Source organism: Cynoglossus semilaevis, chromosome 12, assembly GCF_000523025.1.
Source record: "Cynoglossus semilaevis isolate Cse_v1.0 chromosome 12, Cse_v1.0, whole genome shotgun sequence".
NCBI classification, from domain to species: domain Eukaryota; kingdom Metazoa; phylum Chordata; class Actinopteri; order Pleuronectiformes; family Cynoglossidae; genus Cynoglossus; species Cynoglossus semilaevis.
In genome coordinates, this window is record NC_024318.1 from 8,648,434 (window position 1) to 8,676,198 (window position 27,765).

The following is a 27,765-nucleotide window of genomic DNA, read 5'->3' on the forward strand; positions in this document are numbered from 1 at the left end:
ATTGTTTTAACACTCAGTAAGTATCTCCGCTACCAAGTTTGAGAGAAAATGTAAAGGATGAAGTGGCAGGAATACGACATTCCAAATGCAAATTACCATAAAACACCAAACCAACAATAACTAGGCAAGTCTTAACTTCATAACAACACCATGAACACCTGAAAAACGTTGTAAAAAAGTGTTCCAGTACAGAAAAAAAATACAGTTGTAATTATAGCCTCGACAAAGAGAGCATGTAGCATAACGAGCCATGCAAAAATATTATTTAAAACAATTCATGGAAAATAGATATAAACATATGATTAAATAAGAGCAAAGGGTATATAACTATATTTAAGTAAATTAAATGTCACATTAAAAAAATATATACATTATAATATAGACATTATTCGAATTTTTCTGGGTTTCATGTTTCCCTGTGCTATCATGGACCTCGGCGGCTCCTGTAGGACAGAGTGCTCGGGGAGTGACGCTGCAGCTGAACGAGCAGAATACTTCTACTGTGAAGATGGCGACATCGGAGCCGGTAAGAGAGACGACCGAGCAGGACAAAAGTCGACCATAATGCACACAATTTCTAACCACGTCTACGCCGTATCATTTATTTTTTTTATACGAACTCGCTTCTTTAAAACGACCGCTGCCGTTTTTGTCAAATGCTTGAGTTTCGATTGACAGATGTGTCAGTAAGCTCGCTACTAGTTAGCATTAGCACGCACAGCAATGTGATGCATGAGACTTTGTTGGCAGGGAGGGACACATTGACTGCACGGCGTCCATTCAAACTCAGTCGAGTGCCCTTTTTTGTATAAAAACTCGAGCAGATAACGAATTATTTCTCAAACATTATGCGCAATGTAATATTTGTATTTTAGTGTAACCTTAATATTTTATATAATGGACACGGGAGTGTTTAGCTTTAGCCAATTAGCTGACGCTAGGCAACCATTACTATAATGGTCTTAATGAAAAATTAGAGTTTTGTCAACTTGCGAGTTTACTTTTCAAATGAATTAGCTGATATCTAGGGACCTGTTTTGTATTTTAGTCATAGTTTTGTGCTTGTTAATGTTAGATGTTGGTTAGTGCAGTATAAATAGTTTATTTTATTAAGCTTGATGCAAATAACACGTTTTCATTTAGGAAACTAGAATAGGTAGAGAAACTTTTGTTTTACGGACAAACCAAATTTCAAAACATATAAATATTAAAATCAAATTTACATTCCAGAATACCTATCCTGAAAAAACACATTTCAAAAAAGAGATATGCCTTCGTCAAAAGCTTTTATTCTATTATAAAATATACATTTATTCATTTAGCAAGTACCATAAGTGATGTGACGTTTGATGAGCCTGAAGGGGAATAGGTTGGATATGTGGTATCTTTTTATGATTTTAAAGTTTTGTATATGAAAATTGAAGCTACGTATCAATGAAAATTAAATGTCATTCGTAATTTTCGTTTCACCAAATTGCATCACCTTGTTTCCAGTAAAAAATTGCCCTTGTTAATATTGTTTCTGATTTGTAATGTACAATGAATTTGTTGTACCTGTCTGCCAATTTAGGTGTAAGACTGAGCACTTCTGTTAAACAGCTCCAATATTGTGTAGCTATGTTATGTTGTAGCTATGTGACTGTGATTATATTGGCAAATTAAAGTTAATCTTTTTAATGTTGAGCAGTTAAACATGTCACTTAAATTTAATCTCCATAAAATTCTATTCTCATTCATTTTTATTTATTATTAGCTGTGGAAAGATGTTGTCAAATCTCCTATCATCATGTTGTACATAATAATGGAAGATATTTCAACTTTTTTTTCATACTGAAAAATATTCAAGAGTATTTTACATGCGTAAGGTTGTTGTGGTATGTAAAGTATGATTGTTATACACCTCTATTGTTGTAGTATGTCCATATGTAATGTGGAAATTATTTCACTATATCTTTCTGCCTCCACAGAAAACACCTGAAACAGAAGATCAACAGACTGAAGTGGTTGCAAATCCTGAGCAGTACATCAAGCACCCTTTGCAAAACAAGTGAGAATAGAAAAAAATTGCAACACAAGAATGATTCTTCCAACAGGCTTTGAATGTATCAACTATTAAGTTTATTAAATCAGCAGTACAGGTGTCAAAGGAATCAAATGTCGTAAACCATGTACTTTTGACAAACTTTCTGCCTAAAAATGTCAGAATGACACAAATAGAGACCCAGGGGTTTAAAACCAGTGAGTTATGTAGCCAATCAGAGACACAGAAGTGAAATAGTTCTAAAAAAAAAAGATACATTTAACATTTTGAGTAAAAGAGAGGTCCTCAATTGCTACTTTATCTCTTACTGTGATGATGTTTTTAATTTTGCTATACTTATACTCTCTACAAGTCTGTGCCGTGGGTGTCGGTTCAAACCCAGACTGCTTTGCTTTTGTCCGTTTCTGTTGATTCTGTGTCACCAAGTTATTTAAGTCCAATAGTTAAAATAGTTACACCTGCCTTTTGAAATTCTGTTCTCACCCTTGCCTGGAGGAAAAAATATGAAATGGTTTGTCTTAAAACTATTTTTTTTATTTCTTTTTTTAAACTTCTTGAACTCTGACATGTCAATCTGTCAGAATTTACTGACATATAAGGAGCAGGTCTGAGTCTAATTCTGTCACTGGCCTGATTCACTGTCTGCCACATTATGTTTGTTTACTTTCCAAGACGTGTATACAATCTGTGCCCTTGGCTGAGTTCACCAGAGCAGAGACGACTCGTCCCTCCTCCCGCGTTGTGCAACATTGTGTGAAGTTACTACACGGCACAAGTGCATTTTTATCCTCTGGTTTGGCCAATGGCTGTCATATTAATATCACCATTTAATGGCAAATGGGTTGGGCTGATGGTGAGATAGCCATAAGGATTGGGGGCAGCAGGGGGTTTGATGAGGTCACAGGGTTCATCTGGCGTCCTCTCATTACCCTGGCTCCTCTCATGACGGCCCTTTTCCTGCGTTCAGATGAAAGAATCACAGCAGCCGTGTAAACAAAGGCTGTGTTTGTGGCGTTTCTGACGTCTGCCTTTCTATGGTCTACTGCTTTGTTGCTCTGGCTTTGTGACCAGCCTTTGTGTTTTGCTGTGAAAGTGGGTGTGTGTCTGTGTGCTGCTGGATACCAAACTTCATACCATACTTTTTGGCACAAACCAGAGTTCCTTGAAGTTTCAAGAAAGAACTTGCGTTTGGCATGGCACACCGAGAGTTGGTGAACAGTAGTAACATGCAAAAATGACATGGACAAGACTGACATCACATGAATCTCTTCTCTGAGGTTGAGAATTAAGTGTTATTTAATGGGTTGGGGTATTTTTTTAAAAGATATCAAGGATCGTATTAAACAACAATATTATATCTTTTAGTGTCGACCTGTACTATTGCAGAAAAAACATGTTTTAAAGTAGCTTGTTCTCTGTTAAAGAAACACAATTCAAGAGCGTAAACTTAAAACGAAAAGTATTTTCTGTTGAATTTCTCTTGATAGAAATCTTAAAATTAAATTAAAGTCCTTTAAAATATGGCATGGTGACAATGATGTTGCAGTAAAAACTACACTGATTGTTGTGACTTAAATTTAAAAAAACAGCATCTGTGATCAGCACTTGTTTAAAACCAAACTTTTTTTGTTCTTTATGAATACGATGTCAATTTAGCAGCTGTTGCCAAATGATGTTGGTCGTACTTTTGTCTCTTCTAAACCTGTGTATCTTTAATGAAGCATCACTTAGAGATAAGTCACAGACAGTTCCTTAAATGGAAACTCTAGCCTCCAAATATTTGTTTTATTTAAATGTAGTGTGTATTTAGAGCTTTATTTGCTTCCTTAGCAGGTGTGTTTTTTTGTTTTGTTTTTTTTTTGTCTTTCAGTAATTCAGGTCTTTGTGCCTATTTAAATATCTGTTCCCTCTCTTCCAGATGGGCCTTGTGGTATTTCAAAAATGACAAGAGCAAAAGCTGGACAGAGAACTTGCGTCTCATTTCTAAGTTTGACACAGTGGAAGACTTTTGGGCGTAAGTGTGTGTTTAAATACTTTTTTTAAATTTTTGATCTTTGATAACGTTGTTTACATTAATGTCCAGATAAATTTGTATATAATCTAAACTAAACTAAGTATTAAAATCTCACAAATGCCTTCTTGTTTCTTTTGTTATTAGTCATTTCTGGTCACCAGCTTTTGTGTTTAAGATAAAAACAAAAGCTCAGACTCAACATTGCTTTTCTTGGTGCTAATCATGGTTTATTCTTTTGGTCTCACAGATTATACAACCACATACAGCAGCCAAGCAAACTTGGCTTTGGCTGTGATTATTGCTTATTCAAGGTAGGTTTTTTATTATTATTAATTATTAGAAAAAGTCAAAGATTTTTGTTGTAATAATTTTTATTTCCTGCCATTTACATAGCCTTATACCTTTTTCTTTGTTTCTATGTCACCGTCACTCTGTTTTTCTCTAACCACTTTACTCTTCAACACCCAGGACGGCATAAAGCCAATGTGGGAGGACGACAGGAACAAACTTGGAGGTCGATGGTTGATGACTCTCAACAAACAACAGAGGCACAACGACCTGGACCGTTACTGGATGGAGACGGTAAAACTAGTAGCTTTTGTTGAGCTAAAGAAACGCTCCTATTATTTATTTGTTTTTTAAATGTCCAGAAGGTAATTGAGGGTCAAAACTTAAAATGAAAAGTGTGGTTGATATGAAGTCATTTTTGTCGCGCGTGTTCCAGCTCTTGTGTTTAGTCGGTGAGTCGTTCGACGAGGCGAGCGAAGACGTGTGCGGCGCCGTGGTCAACGTCAGACCTAAAGGCGACAAAATAGCCATCTGGACGAGCAACTGCCAAAACAGGGAAGCCATTATGACGATAGGGTGAGAACCGACACGGTGCAAATTATCGACCACTAGATGGTGACATTGTATCGGCACAAATGAGCTGAGTTTGCGTCTCTCGCCGTGTCTCAACAGGCAACAGTATAAAGAGCGCCTGAACATCCCCATCAAAGCCATGATTGGCTACCAGTCACATGACGACACGTCCAGCAAGAGCGGATCCACCACCAAGAACATGTACTCGGTTTGAACAGCCCTCTGGAAAAAAAACAGCCCCCTTCACCTTGCTGTAGATCTAAACAATTACCAATCCACATCATAACATGAATGTTTTTTTTTTGAGTTGTCAACTACTGTGGTGTCCATTACTTTTTATTGAGGAAAAAAAAGAGAATGAAATTGTTCTTATTGTGTACAGTTGTGGACCCCGCCCTCCCCAAACACTGCAGTGGTTTTCAAAACAAAACAAGGAAGGAAACATGGGAGATGTTATTCATACACATCAACTGCAGGAAACACAGTTTCTATTTTAGAGTAAAAGTGTTAACATTACCCGTGATCTTCTCTGGCTTCGATGATAACAAGCCGTTTCTTTTGTTACGTAATGATGAAAGTGTTTGAGTTCAATAGTTCCTCGCCTCACAGGAAATTACACAAGCAACTAATCTTTTCACGCAACAAATTTTAAAGAGCAAATTTTAACCTGATTTATCCAGAAGTGTTAAACTATGGTTTGAACTTTTCAGACGTTTGAAGAATCTACAGTATCTCTCTATAAAGTTTGTCAAAGCTGTGGTCGCACTCCAAAAGTGTAGTCTTTGGATGCAGGCTGCTGTTTTGTTTTTTGTTTTTTTGTTTCAGCCATGTACGAACTGTTGAATATTGGTAGTAGAACTATTTGAATTTTTTCTATTTTCTTTTTCCCCTTCCCCTTACATTTATTTATAATGTATGCATTGCAGTTGAACAACTTAGTTAAAATCAACTTTTTCTTTCTTCTCATTTTTCTCGTATCACATAATAGAGGTTAATAATATGGACTACTGCATATGGGTGACTTATTCCTTTTTTTTTTTTTACATTGTACCATAAAACAATGATGCTGACAGATTTAGGTGTGCTTTTCACTGTTTTCTTCCTAATTCAAACTGTAGATAAAGGTCGCACTCCTCTCTTGGTTGATGCGATGCAGATGATATTCATTGTGAAATGACTGCTCATAATGTATCTTTATTATCTGTAATTCCAGGATGTATATTACCTTCTTTCGAGTAAAGGTTAAGTGCTTTGCATTAAAAACTGAAGCCCTGTGTCTCCGTTTTCTGACAGTTATTGGTTTAGCAGTCAACGTTGGGAACAAAACTCCAAGCGCCCCTTTAAAACAAATGACTTATTTACTGGGCCACGATAGAAACTGATAGTATTTATGCTTAAAAATGAAGTTTACAACTGTCTGCTTGATAGACTTATAACATCTATTTGACTCAGAACTGTGACTCAGGATAGAGATGTAACCAACTTAACTGGAGGAATACTCTTAAGACGTACTGTAGGATTAGCTGTATATGTATAAATGATACCTCTATACTGGACTACACCTAAAAACGTACTCAATTGGGCCACGCCTTCGACTGGGTGTGAAGGACATTGTATGGTGAGCTTTTCTCTCTGTCTTCATTCAGTACGATTTTTTAAAAATCTGAGTTGGTGTGTGAATGTGTCACACACCAACTCAGCCAGTCTGGCAGGAAGTTTAACAGAAGTATTTCCAGTGCAATCTTTCCAAGTGTCATGGCGCTACGCAAGGTGTCAACAGAAAAGTATTCAAATACAGGTTTTACAGTGGACAGATTGGTCATAGAGAGATCTTTTTCATCTTTCGGATTAAAGCCTCTATCAGGCATAAAGGAGTGAACTACTTGTCATTGTGACACAGCACACCACTTTTTTATCACTTATAAATTAGGATAAAAAAAACTGTTAGTCTTCATAAAAGCTAATGTATAAATAAATCATGCTTTCATTTGGGAATTAGTTTGGAAGTTTGCTGCCATGGTTAGTTTGCACACGTTTGTCAGATTAAGGTTAATCTGTTTTTGTTTTTTCTTCACCGACGACAAACCAATAAATAACTAGCTATAAATGAGCAAAACAGGAAGAATGGCTTTGGCTCCCTCCCAAAAAGCCTGAACAATGTTAAGTGGTAGAAAATGGAGGAACTGAAGCGTGGACTGAAATAGACATCATCAAAATCCCCGTAGGAAACTAAAGGAATAAACAGGTCGGTCTTGTGGATATCTCCACCTACGACAGCTTTATGGCTGTAAACACATCACTGGTTTCTCTGGTTTCCTCCCACAGTCCTAAAATATGCAGATTGTGGATTAGGTTAATTGGACACTCTGAGTTGACCTCAGTGAGTGTGAATCTGAATGTAAATGGTTGGACGGATTGGAGAACTTTCCAGGGTGTGACTCCAAACTGGTCTGATGACTGCTGGGATCTCACTCTGCCATGCCTTAGCCATAGATAATATAGATATTTCTTGCCTTCTTTTATTCTTTTACATTGAAAAATCATTGTTAAACATTGAATGGTGTGCAAAGTAGGTTTCCCTTTTAAATTAATGATGCTACAAAGCTTACTTAATGATCTAACTGCTATAAATAAACAGAAAAATGATAATAAAAAACTACAACTGAAACTGAAAAAAAAATCCTAATAATGATAATGAATAATAATAATAATGATAATGTCGACCACAGTGTAAAAATTTTACACATTTTCCAGTCATGTTAGTGCTTACAAGAGGAGAGTGATGAAAAACGCTGACTCTTCTGCCATGGTCCAGTGCCACTGTCTCTTTACACTGTCTGTCCCTTTGTCCTCCAGCTGGATCCCAGATCCTCCATCAGGACATCGTCAACATCAGCGGTTTCACTTCCTCGCGGGTGCTCAAAAGGTTGGATAACATGAAGGAGGAGAAGTAGTAAAACTCCACCAGGTAGCTGAGTTCAAACAGCTCCAGGTTGATGCTGAGCATCCACTCGAACATGGCCGACAGGTGAGCGTAATAGTCCTCCTGCTGGGCAAACATGACAGCATCTGGAGGGTTAAGGATAAAAAAAACTGAAATCGTACTGACTCTTTTTTAAAGTTTGGTAAATGGCGGAATGGGTTTGAGGAACATCGTTTCGTATATTTTAAAAGTGGACAAACAGAAATGTTGGTTGTGAGTCATTTAGCAACACTTGGATTTTGTTTTCCTGGAATGTCTCAGGAACTTTCATCATAGCTAACAGATCTTTGTACCTACCATTTAGACTTTTTTTGTACTTCTTGCCCTATTTCTTTGACATAAAGACAATGTTTTCTAGACTCTGACTATGAAAAAGAATGTTTGAAAAAAATTTTTTGAAAAAAAAAAATATTTTTTGTTCTTTCTTCAGAGGAAAGTGAAAGACGTTTCCTCATCAAAATGCCTGTGGGCTCAGTAGGAAACTTCAAGCTGCTCCAACATAGACTTAGTTCAACTAGAGAGCAAACCTGAACGTATACACACAATGGTTAAAGATTAATGGGACCAACAACAAGCCTCACACAGAACTGCATCAGTCAGATGGACTTTAGCAGCCAGTCCTGCTGAGTAAACAGAGCAGGAGACAGGATCCAGTCGTATCACAGGAGCTAAAGTAAACTGATGAATACTGTGTAAAAAAACACCTGATGAAGTTTACTGTAATTCCACCATAAAGGCCAATATCATTTCCTGTGTCGTTTTAATTAACAGGATACAGAGGAGAGTAACGATGGCTTGTAGCACAGTGGAGGCGACACGCAACGGGTAGAGACTCTTCTCATATCCTGTCAGGGCACACTTCCCGGTGAGCGAGGTGAGCAGGACGGTGTAGAAGCAGATGCACGCGAAGCTGATGGCAGCTCCAAGGTAGTGAAGGAACGGCAGGAAACCTGGCTGTGGACGACAGTCAGCAGATTCAGGATCAGTGTCTGAACAGATGGAGAAGATCAGAGAGTTTGTTTATACTTCATCACTGAGACAGTGAACATGCCTGGGATTACACAACGATACTACCTCTGACCGACCACGTCATTGAATCAAAGTCAGCCAGATCACTGCCAAACATTTCTATGAGTCATGCAGTTGTTCTTAACCCAGATGTTAGACAAATGAATTCTTAAAGTTAGCATTAATTAGCAAGAATTAGCTTCATGTATCAATAGGACTTACGTTGCAGTTACCAGCTGCGAAGGCTCCCAGAGCCGCCACTGTACCACAGACCAGGGCAAACCTGCTGAGCGTGGAATGACACAAATGTCGCTCCATAATGTGGGCATGGTGGAACATACAGAACAGCAGAACTAAAAAAAAAACAACACACCCATCCTTTAATAAAAATCCCTCGTGTCATGGAGTGACTTCCTGTGCAGCAGGTGAAAACTCACAAAGAAAGGCTCCAGCATTGACTGTGGCAGAAAAAAGGGAATTTTCCGGCGCGTTGATTCCACTTGAGCTGGAATTATGGAGTTTGGGCAGAAAATGAAATTCACTTTGTATTTGATTACCGATCACTATGATTTATTTTTTTTAATTGAGTAAATTGTGTTTTTACCTTATGGTAGGAACAAGGCAACAATTGACCGACTTGTTCTGTCTGCAATAGTCCCTGTCCCTGATGACAGACGAAGTGAGTTGACGTTTGACAGCAACTTGTTGATGCATTGATAACTACACAAAACTTACCAGTCACTGAGGGAGCACACGTGGCCGTTGGAGTAGGCTATGCCATATCTGTGTATGAAAGAGAACACATGTCTACAACCACATCCCAAAAAGTACAGCTGTAGAATTTTATTTACACCAAAGAAAAATTCATTTGTTGGAACATTTTCAGCCTCTTCTTGTTCCATGACTTCATCTGAGAAGAAACTAAATATTTTTACAAGAAAGCTTTCAGGGAACTTGAGCAACTTGTGATCTATTGTGTTGACTAAGAAAAATGTTGGCACACACTGCAAATCGAATCCTCAATGTGGTGTTTGAAGAAAACCCACTTAAGACTACATTTTTATTCTGCAATTTTACATCACGCTAGAATTCCCACTCACATTTCCACCTATGGTCTATTTATGGTGAACAATTTATGCCATTCATTTGACTGTGAGAGGAAAGAGTAGAACACCCACACACACGAGCAGATTCCAGACTGACAGACCATCTGTTATCACTGGCTGTCAGATCTAAGATCTTTTTGCTTTAACACAACAGCACGAGCCACTATTTCACACTAATTTTGAATAAATATAAACCACCACAGAAGCAGCAGTTCTGGATATTTGTTTCATTGGTCAAACTAAGTCAAACAAACAAACAAACAAACATACTTTTTCAAAATAAAAACAGATCAATATCAACTCGAACCAGTTCAACCTGTAGGTTTATTAAAAACAAACTAAAGAAAGTAATGACTTGATTAATACCTTGTAGTTCAAATTTTAATTATTCTGTTGTACTTTTCTTTTTGCTCTTGAGCATCTACTCTGTCCTGTGGTTTTTTTTTTACTTTACAGTCAAAAATGAAAAAAATGTTTGTGTAAAGGTCAGTAAGACAAGCAGAAACCCAGTGAGTGTTCCACTGATTTCCACTGATTATCAGAATGTAATATTTACTTTAAAAACACATTTAAACAGCATGTAAAATGAGCATGACTGTAACAACAACTTACACACTCCATGTTCCAATGAATGAGACGAGAGAGAGGGCAATAGGGAAGATGGTCCAGAGCATCACGTCTTGATGTGAAGGAAGAGATTGTGAAAGAGGACTGATAATAATTCTTGAAAATAAATAATTATATACTTTAATTATACACTAAAAGTAAAAAAAAAACTCAAAAACTTAACTATTTTTTGTCTCTTAGCAGCCGCTGTCTACAGGTTTGTTCACAGTCCTTCATAGATTCATGGCAGGATAGGTGTTAGCAAGTGTCCTCGTCTAGGATGTCAGAGCACTGACAGGCGCAGACGATTGTATGCGTATGAGTGTTGGATATGTTCTTACGTCAGTCAGAATACAGCTGCTTTATGACACAGTCTCTGTGTGGGGCCACTCCTTCCCAGCACCACCTTCTTCTGCTGGAAGAACTCTTAAGAAAGATGGGGTTGGTCTCCTTCAGCCTGAGGACTTTGTTTGTTTTACTCTGTGGAAAGACAACCATGACTACAAAGATTTGTCATAAACAAACCTGTAGCTCTGGAATGTAGGTATATGTGTAGACAACTGAACATTGTTCCAGTGAGTAGCATTTCTGGAAATGCTGTTGTTTAACAAAGACTTTTTAATAAAGAAAAACATGTAAAAAAACAACATATTTATGTCACCATTCTGAAGAACAAATAAAAAAGAAACCTAAAATATATCAATGTTTTGAGTAAATAAAAGATGGAATGCCTTTGTAAGACAACATAAAAAACATCCTAATATCTATTAGAAATGGTTGCTAATATAAAGTTACTTCATAATAAATCACTGAGACTGTTTGTTGGCAAACTGCAAGGCATTTCTAATTTAATCCTGTGTGACTGACAGCTTTAATTCACAATAATAATAGAAGGATGAAAAACCAGAAGAAAAAATAGAAGAAAAGAATTTACTTTACTAAAATTAAAAGGCTAAAAATATGTGATGCTATTGTAGTTTGCTGGTATTTGGATTATTCTAAAATTAGATATATTTTATACAATTAAAAGTAATTGAAGTGGAATAGGATCCTGCTGTATTAAACCAGTATCTCCAGTTCTCATGTGTCATGTGCAGCACGTAAAAATCCTTCTCTTAGAATATTTTTCCACATTGTGTGGATGAAGCAGTAATTATATACATCATTCAGATGTCATTCCACTTCAAGAACACTTGAAGCACAAAAACAATACATTATGTGATTTTAGTTTCTCTTCCTACTTCCCTGTTCTCGTTCTACTTTCTTCTCCAATGAAGTGTAGCAGGGTATATTGTTCACTGATTTCTTTAGTTTGCCTCCAAACTTTCTTATTACTTATTAATGTAGCCGTAAGGATTACACTGGTGTAACGTACTTGACCCACTTAGTAACTTCTGTTACATTTAAACCTGTTTATCCTCAAACCTTTCACACATTAATACTTTAACTTTGTGTGTTCTTTGTGTGGCTATTATACATGCTTAAAAAATCAGAGCTCCTTAAACCAGTGATTATCAACCATTGTGCCATGGATATCTGAAGATAATCAGAGCTTAATATCTTTGTGAGTGATTTCATTACATATACTTTTTGTAAGACTTTTGTTTGGTGGTGTGCTGTGGGTTTTTTCCTGATGATATATATTTTCTGTGGCTCAAAAAAAGGGTGGGATACACTGCCCTAAACTGTCATAACTCACGACAACGTAGATAAAAGAACTATATCATATAAAAGGCGATTCCCTTGTTTTACGTTTACTATATTTATTTTGTTGGGTTTTATTCCGTTTATCTCTGTGATTTTACTTTTTTTTTCACCCTCCAGTCCGGTGTAAGGCAGTATCAACAATTAGTGCACTAGTACATTTGTAAAAAGACGAGCGCGTGGTGAATGAAGAAGAAGAAAATGTCTCACGACCCGTAGAGCACGTCAGACATTCAAAACAAACAAGATGGCGACGCGCTTGAGGGGCGCACTATATGAATAAGCAACAAGGCTCACATTAGGTTTGAACTTCTGTGGTATATTATTAATGTTTAGATGGTACTAAAAATGCATTTTGTTTAAACTCACATCAATTGATTGGGCGATGGTTGTTATGTACAAACACATGAGAAACTAGGTAATGTTCTAATTTTATAGTCATATAATAAGTCCGTATGGAGACTAAGGGGATTGTAGCGTGTAGTACAATTAACAATTTCTCCAAAGATTTAGCTATACAGTAGTTAAGCCTTAGTTATTTAGTTGTTTTCCTTTTGAGCCTGTTAGCTGCTAACGTTAGCCTGTTTAGACCTTTATTGTCAGTAACACGATTAAACGTCAGGATATTCAATTTCATTTCATGGTACATTGACAGCGTTAATCGAACATTTTCCACATAATTGCACAGCTTTACAACGGATTTAAATTGTAGATATTGAATTGATTAACACATATTTTGGTTCATGTTTTAAGGTACCCATGCGAGACCAGGAAAGCATTCCATTCATACGGCTACAGAACAATTCCGCCACAGTCAAGGACAAGGATCACATACTTACCGAGTGAGAGGAAGTTCCCTAATTCCTTACAATGATCACATGTATTTAAAGTCCCAATTTATATTTATTCAATATTCTTTAAGGTCCTGAAAAGTCCATTGAAATATTATTTACGACATTTAAAAAAAGAAAGAAAGAAAATAGTTTGTTCTAAACTACAGTTTTATTAAATTATGTTGTGATGCTTTTTAATTACTTGATAGTTTTGTGTTAACTCAAATTCTCATCTTGTACAGGTTGATGCAAAAAATGTTTTACATTACTGCCATATAGAAACAATACAAATGACAATATCTTTGTAATTTTTCAGTAAGACTGCTATCCATCCATACTCAGGACACTCCGAACCCGAGGAGTTTGAAGTTTCTCCCTGGTAAACCTGTCCTAGGAAGTGGGACACTTGACTTTCCCTCTCCAAGTTCAGCTGAATGTTCATCTTTAGCTAGGTGGTACTGACTTGTACTCAGTTGTTAATTTTTAAAATGTACATCTCTTGTTTACACAATGTTGGTTTGTGTTATATGATAATAGACTAAAACATACACCAGACTAAAAGTCCAATGTCATCACTTTTAGACAAATGTTTATTTGTCCTATTTTAATATTGTAACAAAGATGTTGATGATTACAGACAATGGTTGAATTACGGTAATGCTGACGATAAATGTTTTTTAAACTCATCTTTATTTTCTCGTTAATGTTTCAGGGTTTTGTTTGAAATTGAAGGTGTTAAGAGTGTGTTCTTTGGCCCAGACTTTATCACAGTCACTAAGGTAAGTGTTACTTTAACAGTTTATTAATTACAATAAATGTAGTATAATTATACCATATACATGTGGTCTTTTGTGTCCTATCAGACAGATGAAGATGTGGAATGGACAGACATCAAGCGCAATGCTTTGGAGGCCATTACCAAATTCTTTGAAAGTGGTGACCCAATAACAACAGGGCCAGTTAACCAAGAAAGCAGTAAGTTTACAAAAACATCCCTCAGTCATTTTGATGTAGTGCAATTCTATATTTTGTATTGTGTTAATTATAATGTGCATTTTATAATTTTAGGTCACTCTGAAGATGATGATGAAATTGTATCGATGATAAAGGAGCTTTTGGATACCAGAATTAGGTATCAAACTATCAGTCAAAGTGAGGTGTTTGTATATTATAATTGTTTCTTAGGCAGATCTTTAACTTTTTTTGACAACAAGACCCACAGTGCAGGAGGATGGAGGTGATGTTATCTATAAGGGTTTTCATGAGGGCACAGTCAAGCTGAAGCTGGTTGGTTCCTGCACTGGTTGTCCAAGCTCTACAGTCACTCTGAAGAATGGTATTCAAAACATGCTGCAGTTTTATATCCCAGAAGTAGACAACGTGGAACAGGTGATAAAGAACACATTTTATATACTTTATATATTATACTTGAATACTAAAAATATTCTCAGAGGTATCAAAATATTACTAAAAACAACAGCTTAATGTTTGTTTCTTTATCGGTCTTTCCCAGGTTGAAGATGCTGTGGATGAAGTAAATGCAAAGGTTTTTGCTGAGCTGGAACACAAACTAGAAGAATGAAACCTTTTTGGAAAAATGAAATCAACTCAACAATTCATTATTTTAACTGTTATACTGGGTTAAATAACTTAAGCATTTAGATGGCAAATAATTCATCAACATGGAAATGAAAGAAATGATGTCTCAACATTTTGTGTGCACATACTGTAAAAGTTCTTAGCTGTGCTAGCTGACTTGTTTTTGAATACTGTTAGCCTGTTACTTAAAATGTACACCTGTATACAGAGGAAATGCAGCTTTTTAAAAAAAAATCTGTTAACAATTTGTTGTATTTATATGACATAAATGTTATATATGTAGAAGTACTGTAGTGCTATCAATGTTGCAGTTATGATATCCCACAATGAATCTTAACTTATTTTTTCCTTTGTGACCATAACATCAACACTGGAAAATTAATCTACACTAAAATTATTCTCCAAACTTCTGTATGCCTTCATGTCATTTGTGTTTTCAGTCTGAAATGTACGGTTTAAAATAAAGCCCACAGTCTGAAAGCAATTCTGTTCTTTTAAGTGATGTTTTATCTTTTTATTCTCATATTTTCTCGTAACAGCATTGAAGTAACATTTAAACTAACACAACGGATTTGTAATCCAATGTAATTTAACAACAGACTAATTTAAAATTTACATTTAAACTTTAAGAACAGTACGGGGACTTAAACGGCCCTGCGTTGTTTGATACACCGAGGTAACCTTTTAGTGTTTCCACAAAATGATGACCCCTGTAGGCGAGTTGATCAATGTATAAAAGCGGAAGCCCTCGAAGAGCTTCTGCCCCTTGTGGAGAAATTGGTTCATGTGCCCTGCGCATGTGCTAATGGAGTGTACATCGGCCGGTGCAGGAGACAGCGGTAAGCACTGTTGTTTATGGCTAAATCAAAACCTTTTGCATTAGTTCATACGAAAAATAATTTTGCGTTTAGAGACCAGCAACATTCTAAACCACCACTGGTATTAGAAGTTGCTGTTTTTTATACCTTTTAACAACGTTTAAAGACAAGAACTAGTAAACAGTGATTGCAGGCCTGTCGATAATAAATCCAACACGAGGCTAATGTGGCAACAAAGCTAAGGACGAGCTAAAGCTAAGCGTTAGCCCGCTGTTTCAACAGGGTTTTGCAACTGTGTTGTGTTTAGATATACATAAAACCTATATTTTGTGAGGTTTTAACAGCGTGGACAAAACGACTAATATCAAAGGACCGTTTGTAGTTTACAAACCGCTTTTATCTACATTGCTGTCAGCATTAGCTAACGTTAGCTTTGTGTCAGTCACAGCTGCTGCTGTGTCAGCATTTTATTTAATCCACAGGGCAGTGCAAATATCAACGGTTACATTTCCTGCAGTGAAATACTGAGCTCTCCAGATCGCAAAGCTACCCCACACTTTACACCGCGTTAAGCTACTTTCGCCTCAAAATATAGACAACATCGGTGGCATTTACAGGACTAGCTAGTGGAAAGCCAACCGATTAAGGGGATTTGGTATTTTTTATAAAGACGAATTCTGAACGATTAAAAACGACATTTTAATGTAAGTTATTGTTTATGCATGAACGTGATACGGTTTTTATAGTAAGAAACAATCAGGCGAAATCTGTGTAAAACAATCAGGTGAAATCTGTGTAATGGGTTGCAGGTTATAGTATGCCGTGGATTTCACCTTTTGTCTGTTTGTTCTCTTTATTTTTCAAGTCAGAACACAACTACGTACATATATTGGCTAACGTGAACAATTAAAGCCTGTAGGTGGCAGTAATGGATTCTCCAATTTGCATCACTGCCATAAGAACCCAACAAAGAAGGAGGAAAAGTAGCAGAAATAACTTGTCTAAATATGTTGATTACATTTACATGGGTTTGGCACTTTTATTGCATTTTAGTGTGGTTTATTAATCTTTTGCATTAAATATAACTAATTGTCTGATTTAAAGCATTTTAGTTGGTTAACTGTGGCTTTAATTGCAGTAATTTTTATTTGGTAAAACAAACATCCTTGCTTATGTTGTACCATAGTTCATATAAACTAAACTTTTAAACTTAAACTTAAACTATGGTAATAAGAAGAGGTTTTAGATAAATTAAGGACGTTTTCAAATGTTTTGAATTTTTGACATTTTATGACATCCCTTTGTGAGATTATTTGACTATAACACCCTTAATGTGTTCTTTGTTTTTAGTGATAAACTTTGTTGTTGGGGGCAGATTCTGCTCTTAACTTGAAGGAGTCATGGCCCAATTTGGGGGACAGAAGAATCCACCCTGGGCGACTCAGTTTGCTCCCACAGCAGTGTCCCAGCCAGGCCACTCAGGACAATCTATTGACCTCAACAGCCTGCACTGTAAGTTCTTCAAGGCACAGACATGTTTGTTGTTTTATTTTGTACTTTACAGTGCTCAAAATATTTAGTCTGGAGATCTTTAAGAACTCTAAACTCATCTTCCATGACCTAACGTTCTCTACATTCAAGTTGCAAACTTCTCTACCTTGTATGCCTTTTCCTCTTCTCTATAGCCCTGGGTGTGCAGCAGCCATCTATTTTGGGAGCATCTCCGTCTGTTTACTCGCAGCAGTCGGCTTTGGCTGCAGCCTCTCTCAGCAACCAATCTGCTGCTAACTATCAGCTCTCTCAGCAAACTGCTGCTCTGCAGCAGCAGGCAGCAGCAGCTGCTGCAGCAGCACTACAGCAGGTCAGTCACAGACAGCAGGGTCGTCCACTGCACCGTCAGCAGTGTCTTTAAATGTCACTCATTGATTGACAACAATCCCTCTTATGTTAAATGTCTAGTCTCAGATCACCACTGCCCTCCAGCAGTATCAGCAACAACAACAGCAGCACCAACAACAACAGCAACAGCCACCCCCACAGCAGCCCCCCCAACAGCAACTATACAATGTTCCTCATCAGGTAAATGCATTAAGTTTACATGCAGTAAAGATGGTGTGCATTGACAAAATGAATGATACTTAAGACCCTTATTTGTGACTTTGTGTAAAAATGTGATTCCTCCTGAAGCATTGTTAACAAAATAAGCCTTGGTCAGTTTGTGGAAACGTCCTTGTCATGTGAAATCTTCTGTTTTATCCTTTTCTTCAGCTCCCTCAGCCTCAGCAGGCTCTCATTTCACAGGTAAAGTTTTTCTGACTTAAATTCTGGAAAATACACTTGAGGATGTGGTTTAATAATTTTAGTGTCCTTGGTCTGCACATTACAATTGTAAATAATTTAATTGATTGGATTTTTTTTCTTTTCTTTAAACCCTAACCCTTGTACTAAATGGAAAAACAAACTTTTTGTTCTTCAGCCCCCTGTTGCCCTGCCCACCAGTTTGAGCTTGTCCAACCCACAGCAGACGGCCCAGATCACTGTGTCCTACCCGACACCGCGGTCCAGTCACCAACAGCAGGCACAGCCACAGAAGCAGCGCGTCTTCACTGGTGTGGTCAACAAGCTCCATGACACATTTGGCTTTGTGGATGAAGATGTCTTCTTTCAGCTAAGGTGAGGCTTCATGTCTTAAACTTCAATTAAAGTGGCAAAATGACCTGGTGGGGTTCAACATGATTTCTCTCTTTCTGTCATTTTTGGACTTTTTTTCTGATCTTACACACGTGATAAAAATGTATATTGACATAGAATGTGTTTTCATTTTCAGTGCTGTGAAAGGAAAGACCCCACAAGTGGGCGACAGAGTCCTTGTAGAGGCTGTATACAACCCCAACATGCCCTTCAAGTGGAACGCCCAACGCATCCAGACCTTACCTCAGCTTGCAAACCAGTCGGTAAGAAGACTGTGCCATTGCATCAGTTTGCTTGAGTAGGGGGGTCTTTAATATTTTTTGTTTTCATTGACTCTTCTATTTTGTTTTTTTTTTTGTTTGTTTTTTTCCCCTTGTAGCATCAACAACAGCTAGTTAATATGCCTCAAGCTTCCCCACAGCTCAGCAGCCTTTACAATGAGCCAACAATGCAATTGCGCTACTCAGACACACACTCTGTGGACACCCGACAAGTAACACAAAGCTTTAAGTGTTTAGGAGCACATTTTATTGCATGACAGTCTAGAATTCCATCCTTTTTTAAAATTGACTTTAGTACATTACTGATGCTCCCAATTCTTCCTCTCTTTCTTTACTTTCTCTTCATTTAGACCCAACCCCAAGGTCCAGGCCTGATGAAGATGCAGTCTCTACCTCCCCCAACCACATTCAGTGTTCAAGCCCAGGCTCCCCCTCCCTCCCTCCTTCAGGCCCAGCTGTCTGCAGCCTCCCTGGCCCCTCTCCTCCAAAATCCTCCTCAGCCTCTTCTTCCACAGCCCCCTCCAAAAGGTAACAGATTATTTCAGCCTCATCTTAAAACAGATATAAATTGTTTATAGTTGTTTGGAGATTTTTTTTTTTTTAGTTAAAAAGAAAAATCAGATAGGCTTAACTCATGTTTGTTTTCTCCCTAGAAGTGTTTGGTGGTGGTTTGCTTCAGCCACCAGTAAGAATGATCCCACAACCGCAGCCTGTCCGAAGAATTGAACCACCACGTTTCCCAAGTCGCAATGATCGTGGCCCAGAACTCATCCTCAGGACTAAAGAAGAACGCAGGTGCGAAGGAGCAAGATCATCATTATATTTCATAATCTGAAACTTTTCAACAATTTCAATTTCTTTACTTCATATCACATCATTAGCCGAGACAGAGACCGTGAACGCAGGCGATCGAGAGAACGTTCACCCACACGTAAACGCTCAAGAGACCGCTCGCCAAGACGGGATCGCTCACCAAGACGGCCCCGCAGGGTGGTTCCTCGTTACACAGTCCAGTTCTCTAAGTTCAGCCTCAATGGGTGAGTCACTCTCTGTGATTTCCTGGCACAAACAAATGTTTGGCTAAAATCATCATGGCTTGAATTAAATTCTGTCTTTTGTGCCACAGCTCCAGCTGTGACATGATGGAGCTGAGGAGACGATATCAGAGCCTCTACATTCCCAGCGACTTCTTCGATGCCGTATTCACCTGGGTGGACGCTTTTCCTATGACGCGTCCTTTCCAGCTCAACAACACTTGTAACTTCCACATACTGCACAAAGAGGTGGATCCTCTGGTCAAGAACACGGCAGTGCTGGATCCGCCGGACGCCAACCACACCTACAGTGCCAAGGTACGAGCATTTACACTGTTGGAGCATTTTGCTGATAAACTAAACACTGATTCCTGGTTTTCTTTTATTATTGATATCTTTGTGCTTCAGGTGATGTTATTGGCCAACCCCAGTATAGAGGAGCTCTACCATAAGTCCTGTGCTTTAGCAGAGGACACTCAGGAAGTGAGAGACTCCTTTCAGCACCCAGCCAGACTCATTAAGGTATATTTAATCTCGTCTGTTTTTTATTTATTTATTTTATTTTAATGAAGCTAGAAGGCACCAAGTCAACAGTCAGCTAAAGGAATGAAAGACAGCCCTATCTGAGACAGGCCAGTCTAGTGTTCAGCTAGCTTGGTTTGGTGTGCCATCGGTGATATAAAAAAATCCTATTCCATTTCTGAAGAATGTGTAAGAATCGCAGCTGTTGTTGGTTGCAATGTAAAAAATCCTATTTCTGAAGAATGTGGAAGAATCGCAGCTGTTGTTGGTTGCAATCTTAAAACTTCAATGTGTTATTCAATCATTGTACTGATGCTTTTCTCCTCTTTGTTTCTTTCTTACCTGGACTTGGTGACTCCCCTGCTGTTGTTGTTCTTCAGTTTCTGGTGGGTATGAGAGGTAAAGATGAGGCCATGGCCATTGGTGGTCACTGGTCTCCCTCTCTGGATGGAGCTGACCCAGAGAAGGATCCCTCGGTCCTCATTAAGACAGCCATACGCTGTTGCAAGGCACTCACAGGCATTGACCTTAGTCTTTGCACTCAGTGGTAAGAGCTTCTGTTGTCTTTACTGTTTATATCTGTTTTTTTAACATTATTAACTGCTGGCACTATAATCGCTGTGTGAGAAGATTTAAAGTGCTGTTTGTTCTGTACTAAATCTCATCCTGGATGTTGGGAGATAATTTTTGTTTCTTTTTTATATTGATGATTATTGTGTTGTTAATTTGCTACTCATTTTTTGAAAATTTATTGTGTTGTGCAATGTTTTTTGTTTTTTTTGGGGGGGAGGGTTTCTTTTTTGCCTTTTGTTTGTCGTTGTCGTCCTGGCTCTTTTTCTGTCAAACTCTCTACTTGTCTGCGCATTTTTATTTTTTCCATTGTAATGAAAACCCAAACGCATGGACTTAATGGCTGGAAGCTGTAGCCTGGAGGAGAAGACGCTGCCATTACTTTTCTACTTGATTATCATTTTTCTGTTCTCTCTGTTAAATATCTTACATATTTAACTGGCTTCCACTGTCCTGTTGATGCTGTTTCCCTGTGAATTATCCTAATACCGTGCATTAAGTGTATCCTAGGTTAAATGCAGAACGCTCATCCGTAATTGGCTGAAGCTCTAATGGGATGAATTTGGGGGTGTGACTTATTTTATGTGATTGTCTGTCAACTTTCTGAAAACGGCTGCCGTAACCTGAGACAACAGTTGGAGAGCTGCAGACTGGGTCCATTTCTAAGATGTGGTTTTTAATTGTAGAAGGGTCTCTGTAATGATGCACCATCATTCAGGGACCCGATGGGAGGGGGTAGCTGTAGAAGGCCGGCCTTAGGAAGGCTCGCCTTTTATACTGTGCCCTGACCAGAATGTTTCTTTCCAATGCACCTCTTCCTTTGCGACAGGTATCGTTTTGCAGAGATTCGCTATCATCGGCCGGAGGAGACACACAAGGGGCGGACAGTCCCTGCTCATGTGGAGACAGTGGTTTTGTTTCTTCCGGATGTTTGGCATTGTCTTCCTACCCGCTCAGAGTGGGAGGTGCTGTCACGGGGACTCCGGGATCAGCTGGCTGAGAAGCTGTCGGCCGAGCGAAAGGAGGCGGATGGAGAACAGGCACTGAACCGCCAATCCCTCTCTTCTCATTTCCCACTTCTCACAGGAAGGCACAGGAAACAAAACAAAACAAACAAACCTGTTATACACCAGACACACCCACCATCCATTTACACAGACATGAACACAGGCACACAGTATCGTTTCACCTAGGCTCCCTCTGTTTCCTTCTCCAACCTGTCCCCTTCTCCTCTAAACCAACTCCTCCATTCCTCCATCAGCACTCCCACCTTCCCTCACATCCAGCAGACACATACAGTGGAAGCAGTGACAGTAGGTCGTGTGGTTTAGGCCCTGATCGCAACTGACAAAACAGCTTCCAGCTCACGTCTCAAACCTTTGTAATTTGGCAGTCATTATAATCCTGGCAATTTTTTTAATCGCCGTCGTCTTAACCGACTTCTTAAAAAAAACAAAAAAAAAACAACTTTGAACCATTGATGTTTTGTCAACAATTGAGTCAATAACTTACATCTTCAAACTGGAATCTGTGGAGTCAGTTGTGTGAAAACTGTTTTTGTTTTGTTTTTTTCTTCTATGAATTTATTTCTCCACTTAAAGTTGATACTGTTTGACCCTGGAATAAGACTTCCCTTAAGTCCTGTTTCCTGTCTGTTCTTGTTGTTGGATTCCACATTCTCATTTGGACTATTTGTAGAATTTTTCCAGGACAGTTGGTTGGACAGAAGGACAGATGGCTCCTAACAGACATAGTTGTATAAAAACCCATAAATGGCAGCAGCCAGTCATAGACCATGTTAGGGCCAGCCTATCCTCACTGTCTGGAGGCCAGCTTCAGTTCACCTGCTGACACGACACTCATTGTTTTTTACCTTTTTTGTGTTCCACAGATTGGTTGATTGGCAGCTGGGGGCCATTTGTGTTGGTTGTTTGTTAGAAACCTAGAAACCTGTGTACGCCTCAGTAGCAGTGGACTTAAACACATTCGAGAGCTCAGAATGAGAAAGACAGATGTGACCTTGCCTCTTGCACGGATCAACATTAATGCTCACTGAGGTCACGAGTCTGGCGCTGACTGTTTGCTCTCTCACCCTCTCTCTGTCCTTCTACCTTCTCTCTATTCTAATCATTTCCTGTAAAGGATGAAGAGGAGAAGGACGACGACGAATCCAAGGATGTCAGCACGCCAACACACTGGGCCAAACTTGACCCGAAAACCATGAAGGTAAGAAACAGAAGCTATTGACAGATCAGTCTGTACGACTGTTGCACTGATTTGTTTCTGGTTTTTGTGTGTAAAGTGTCCTGTTATACCAGGATGTAGCGACTTCATAGTTTTTGGTTATTACTTCCCATTGTGAAATCTGGTCAATGATGAGAAATCATGCACCACGCTGAGCCTGTGATGGACAAACACTACCACAGTTTCTGAGACCTGTGAATGGGAATCACGACAGTGTCAGAATACAAATACAGTGGTTGTATTTCACCCAGTTTTGAAAATTCCTGACTGCATTGTCACATAGAAAAGACTAATGGATAATAATTCTGGATTAATAGATTAACAGTTCTGATTGACTTTGATGACAATGGTGTCTTTTTTTAATCTGGAAAATATATTGACCATGTGTTTAGTTGAATTCAGTGGATTGTCCCACGGATGTTGGTGGTAAATATAAGGTTTTCTCGCCACTTCTCTTATAGGTGAACGACCTACCCTTTTTAACAGTAAATATAAGGTTTTCTGTCCACTTCTCTTATAGGTGAACGACCTACGGAAAGAGCTTGATTGTCGCACTCTGAGCTCCAAAGGTTTGAAGTCGCAGCTGATTGCTCGGCTCACAAAGCAGCTGAAAGTGGAGGAGCAGGTGGAGGAGTCCAAGGAGCCGGAGAAAATAGAGAGCAAAGCTGTGGAGGAGGAGGAACCGTCTCGTGCTGAAGATGACCGAGAGGTACAGAGCAGATTTATAAAATGTTTGTGTTTCTGTCAGAAAATGTTCATGAAAATGTCTAAAGTATCAAAAGAAATTTGACATAGCATATTATAACAACACTGTTCTTTCAGGAAGAGGAGCGGAAAAGGCAGGAGGAGCTGGAACGCCAGCGGAGAGAAAGACGCTACATCCTCCCTGATGAGCCCACGATCCTCGTACATCCAAACTGGGCGGCCAAAAATGGCAAGTTTGACTGCAGCGTCATGTCCCTGAGTGTGTTACTGGACTACAGACTGGAGGACAACAAAGAGCACTCCTTTGAGGTGAGGATGGTCGTTCTTAACCTCTACAATGCTGCCTGGTGACAAAAAAAAAAACAAACAAAAACATTACAGCCTGATCTCACATCGTCCCTTCTCTGTCCAGGTTTCACTGTTTGCTGAACTGTTTAACGAGATGTTACAGAGAGACTTTGGATACCGCATATACAAAGCTCTCGCTTCCATTCCTGTTAAAGACGACAAGAAGGAAAAGGACAAAAAGGTCAAAAAAGAGATGGAGAAAAAAGATTCTGAAAAACGAGAAATAAAGAAAGAAAAAGAAGACGAGAGCGAAGAACCATCAGCCAAGAAGACCAAAGAGGACGAAGACGAGAGAAGAAAGGTCTGCACTGTGTTTTTACCTGGTGTTTTTAACTGTTTTTGACTCGACAAAGGATGTGGCTCCTCATGTGTCGTTCTTTTGAACCAGTATGATGAGAAACCAATGAAAAAAGAAGAGTCTCGTGATGAGGATGACAACGAAGATGACGGCAGCACGGCAAACCCCGAAGAGTACGACCCCATGGAGGCTGAGGATGCAGACGACGATGACTATGACGGTAATTCTTCCTCTTCTTATGCCATCTGGAGTCACATTGTTTTATTTTCTCCCAATATGAAATTTGGTCAATGATGAGAAATCATGCACCACGCTGAACCTGTGATGGAAAGAACTACCACGATTTCTGAGACCTGAGACGTCTATAATGTAAATAAATATTCTGAGGGGTTTGCGACAGAGTGTAGTACTGTACACAACGGCCCAACTGTGGCGTCAGGGGTTTTTATAGAGAGCGACATTTCCATTAGCATTATTGGTTTTCATCTCTATTATGTGACATTGTGACCTGAGAGAAGCCCACTTGTCTTTTTTTTCTGATTTATTTATTTTTTGACTATGCAGACAAGGACGACGATGATTCCAACGACAGAGAACGGAGAGACCGCAAGGATGACCGCAAGTCATCAAAGGAGAGGTCGTCCAAAGACAAGGTTGGACATTGACACTCTTATGCGAGTTCAGTATGTTACTGACGGAGCTTAAACCTGGTATTTGTTTTTATTGTTTGCTGCACCAGGAGAAGAAGCAGATGGTCACACACAACAGGGAGCTGCTGATGGCCTTCGTCTACTTCGACCAGAGTCACTGTGGCTACTTACTGGAGAGGGACTTGGAGGAGATTCTCTACACACTGGGACTCCACCTCTCCCGAGCTCAGGTAAATAAAAATAGAAAACACACACATCAGTTCAGTGTTCCACCTCAGAGTTTCTCCCCCTCCAGTAATGGTAGGCTCACTGGACTTCATTGTTTTCTGTTATAATTTCCCATTGTGAAATCTGGTCAATGATGAGAAATCATGCACCACGCTGAGCCTGTGATGGACAAACACTACCACAGTTTCTGAGACCTGTGAATGGGAATGCTTTATATTACACTAAAATGTAAACACAATGATTGTTGATTAATAGGTTTTTTCTAGTCAGATTTTATACTGTTTTTTTTCTTTAACTCCTGATGGCCCTGATGGCCCGGTCTGACCTGTAAATATTGGGCATGTTTTTGGTTGTATTTTGTGGATGGTCTCACTGATGTTGGTGCCTTTCTAACAGTAAATGTCAGGTTTTCAAATTTTATTTTTTCTTCTCTGGCCTCAGATAAAGAAGCTGTTGAACAAACCAGTGGTGAGAGAATCTTGTTACTACCGTAAACTGACAGACCGAGGGAAGGATGAGCCCGCTCTCTGCTTCAATGAGGCCTTGATAGAAAACCCTACAGGTAACAGACAGTCACCTGAGCACAGGTAGAAGAAAATTATTGTGACAGGCATGAACCTATTCCTCCATTTTTTTAAATTAAGGTAACCGAGGATGGCTTCCTGCCCTGAAGGCTCGCGTTATGGCACAGGCGAGCGAGTCCGGTAATCTGATCGTCTACAATGGAGCCATGGTGGACATCGGCAGCATGATGCAGAAACTGGAGAAGAGTGAGAAAACGAGGGAGGAGATCGAGCAGAAGCTGATGGTGCAGGGAGCTAAAGCTGGTACAAGGCAGTTTTCAAATGTTAAGCTGTTTGTCTTTGGTGATGAGATGCAAGCTACACTCTGTGTCAGTAGTCCGTCAGGACAATGATCTGGCTCAATTTGAGCTTTGCTAAAGAAACCACAGTTCTGTCTCACTCGGCTGTGATCCTTCTGTGATTTCTGTTGAGACGTGCACTGTAACAAACAGAATGTTGGATATATGTACTGATAAAACAACTGCATGGTGTTTGGCTTCAACACAATCTTATAACCACTCTGAGGAATGGAGAGTTCTTCTTTGTAGCCTGATTGTCTGTCCTCTTGTGAGTTGCTGTGGATCAAAGCGTCTGCTATATGTAAATGTTTTCTTTCCAGATGAAGACGCAAAGATCATAGCAAAGTTGGAACAAGCTAACGAAGCCTTAACCCAGGAACTGGAGGAGGTGAAAGCTACTCTGAGCCAAACGGAGGAGACTCTGAAGGGAGAAGAGGAGCAGAAGACGCTCTACCACAACCACATGAACAAGACGTGTAACAGCCTGATGTCCACTGTCAAAGGACTGATGGCAGTGCTGAAACAGGTGAGCTTCGATTAACACACGACCCACGTTCTCCTGGGGTTCAGGAACAAACTGACCGTTGAATGTTTTCTCCTCAGGATGAAAATGCAGACATGTTTGGCGACAAAGTCTCCAGTGATCACAGGACGACGTCTCAGACAAACGGTTCAAACGAATGAATGAGTGAACTTCTCTGAACCAAAATGAAGAAAAGAAAATCAGAAAAATTGACTCTCAATAATAATTGTAAATATTCTCTTTAACGTACCAAGTCTGTTTACTCTGACCTATTTTCTCCCAAGTCCCAGGTAGGAATTAAGCTGTTGTTTAGTTTCAATGTGTTCTTTTTTTAAAAACGGTGTGTAAAATAGATCTCACCAGAAATAGTTTTAACAGAGGCTTATTTTCACTGTTAATTTATCTTTTGTTGCGTTGAATTTTTTTTTTTTGCTTTTTTCTTGCTTTTTTTTCGTGGCTAAATTATAGCCACAGTGTAAATGTAAATGCCAGTAAATGTGAGTTGATTTTTTTTTTTTTTTTTTTTCCCACAATCCCCAATAAATGATGCTATTTATGTGTGAAAAATTATATTTAAAAGAGACTAATTTTTGAATGGACAGGTGTAAAAACTGTTTCTATTTGCTTCATAGGACATTTCATCCATTTTGACTAAAAGCCTTTGGGTCTGCTGTTGTTTTTTGGCTTTGTTTTAACACATGATCATGCATGGGCTCTCATTTCCACTCCACTCACCCCCCCCCCCCCCCCCCCCCCCCCCTCTCCTGTCCCCCCAGTGCTGTGCTGCCACTCTCAGTGCTTCATGTTTGACTGTGATTGGTATTTGCTGACAAAAGGGAAAAGCTCAATAATTAAGCTCACTGAATGTGCTTTCTGCTGAAGGAAATGTTTGCTGCAGAGAAAAGAGCCACTACTTTGTTCACTCGTGCTCCAGAGCAGGCGCTTTTATTTTTCTATTGAAAATGTACACTATGGATGTCTTGTGAAAAAGTAAAGTGGTTTGTTTTAACACTACGCCGTGTCTACCTTTCTAACCAGAGTTTATGACCAACCTAAATTATAGGCCAGGTGTGTAGAGTTACTATATTTGGCCCCTTTTTGGAGTGTTGTGTATATCCAGTAAATGTTTACCGTGACCAGTGGGATTTTTTTCCCAGCCTCTCTAGGTTGTTTGGGGAATGGTTTTGATGAATTCATTCAAGGCTACAAAATGAAATGTAATCTTGACCCCAAGAT

At 39.0% G+C, this 27,765-nt stretch overlaps 4 protein-coding genes across 8 annotated transcripts; 3 read left to right on the forward strand and 1 right to left on the reverse strand.

Annotated features, from left to right (window-relative positions):
* Nucleotides 1-26: 26 nt before the first annotated feature.
* eif4e1c (eukaryotic translation initiation factor 4E family member 1c) lies at nt 27-6,191 on the forward strand. The gene is made up of 8 exons (XM_008321908.3): nt 27-124; nt 450-526; nt 1,968-2,047; nt 3,960-4,055; nt 4,303-4,366; nt 4,524-4,637; nt 4,780-4,919; nt 5,016-6,191. The coding sequence occupies exons 2-8, from the start codon at nt 509-511 to the stop codon at nt 5,128-5,130; spliced, it is 627 nt and encodes a 208-aa protein (XP_008320130.1). The 5' UTR covers nt 27-124; nt 450-508; the 3' UTR covers nt 5,131-6,191.
* A 1,222-nt stretch (nt 6,192-7,413) lies between these two features.
* Nucleotides 7,414-11,276, reverse strand: LOC103387321 (transmembrane protein 150A). 4 transcript variants are annotated; one of them, XM_025060686.1, is made up of 8 exons: nt 10,804-11,273; nt 10,626-10,692; nt 9,643-9,690; nt 9,512-9,571; nt 9,345-9,412; nt 9,130-9,260; nt 8,676-8,853; nt 7,792-7,985 (listed from the first exon to the last, which is right to left on the reverse strand). In XM_025060686.1, exons 2-8 carry the CDS (start codon nt 10,685-10,687, stop codon nt 7,792-7,794), a joined length of 741 nt encoding a protein of 246 aa, XP_024916454.1. In that variant the 5' UTR covers nt 10,688-10,692; nt 10,804-11,273. The 4 variants fall into 4 exon arrangements, with proteins under 4 accessions (XP_024916452.1, XP_024916454.1, XP_024916453.1 ...); XM_025060685.1 differs by having other exon boundaries at nt 9,643-10,850; nt 10,961-11,276; XM_008321909.3 differs by having other exon boundaries at nt 10,626-11,273.
* A 1,502-nt stretch (nt 11,277-12,778) lies between these two features.
* Nucleotides 12,779-15,239, forward strand: LOC103387332 (NFU1 iron-sulfur cluster scaffold homolog, mitochondrial). The gene is made up of 9 exons (XM_025060950.1): nt 12,779-12,796; nt 12,848-12,966; nt 13,077-13,165; nt 13,473-13,608; nt 13,869-13,935; nt 14,020-14,131; nt 14,225-14,288; nt 14,371-14,545; nt 14,670-15,239. Exons 1-9 carry the CDS (start codon nt 12,779-12,781, stop codon nt 14,736-14,738), a joined length of 849 nt encoding a protein of 282 aa, XP_024916718.1. The 3' UTR covers nt 14,739-15,239.
* A 275-nt stretch (nt 15,240-15,514) lies between these two features.
* Nucleotides 15,515-27,543, forward strand: ccar1 (cell division cycle and apoptosis regulator 1). 2 transcript variants are annotated; one of them, XM_008321911.3, is made up of 26 exons: nt 15,515-15,594; nt 16,924-17,085; nt 17,259-17,434; nt 17,533-17,652; nt 17,842-17,874; nt 18,050-18,246; nt 18,401-18,527; nt 18,644-18,757; nt 18,896-19,073; nt 19,199-19,340; nt 19,427-19,582; nt 19,672-19,897; nt 19,988-20,101; nt 20,482-20,648; nt 21,501-21,711; nt 22,814-22,897; nt 23,436-23,624; nt 23,738-23,929; nt 24,033-24,269; nt 24,357-24,486; nt 24,831-24,919; nt 25,006-25,146; nt 25,586-25,706; nt 25,789-25,971; nt 26,327-26,532; nt 26,610-27,543. In XM_008321911.3, exons 2-26 carry the CDS (start codon nt 16,974-16,976, stop codon nt 26,688-26,690), a joined length of 3,726 nt encoding a protein of 1,241 aa, XP_008320133.1. In that variant the 5' UTR covers nt 15,515-15,594; nt 16,924-16,973; the 3' UTR covers nt 26,691-27,543. The 2 variants fall into 2 exon arrangements, with proteins under 2 accessions (XP_008320133.1, XP_016892933.2); XM_017037444.2 differs by having other exon boundaries at nt 19,202-19,340.
* The last annotated feature ends 222 nt before the right edge of the window (nt 27,544-27,765 follow it).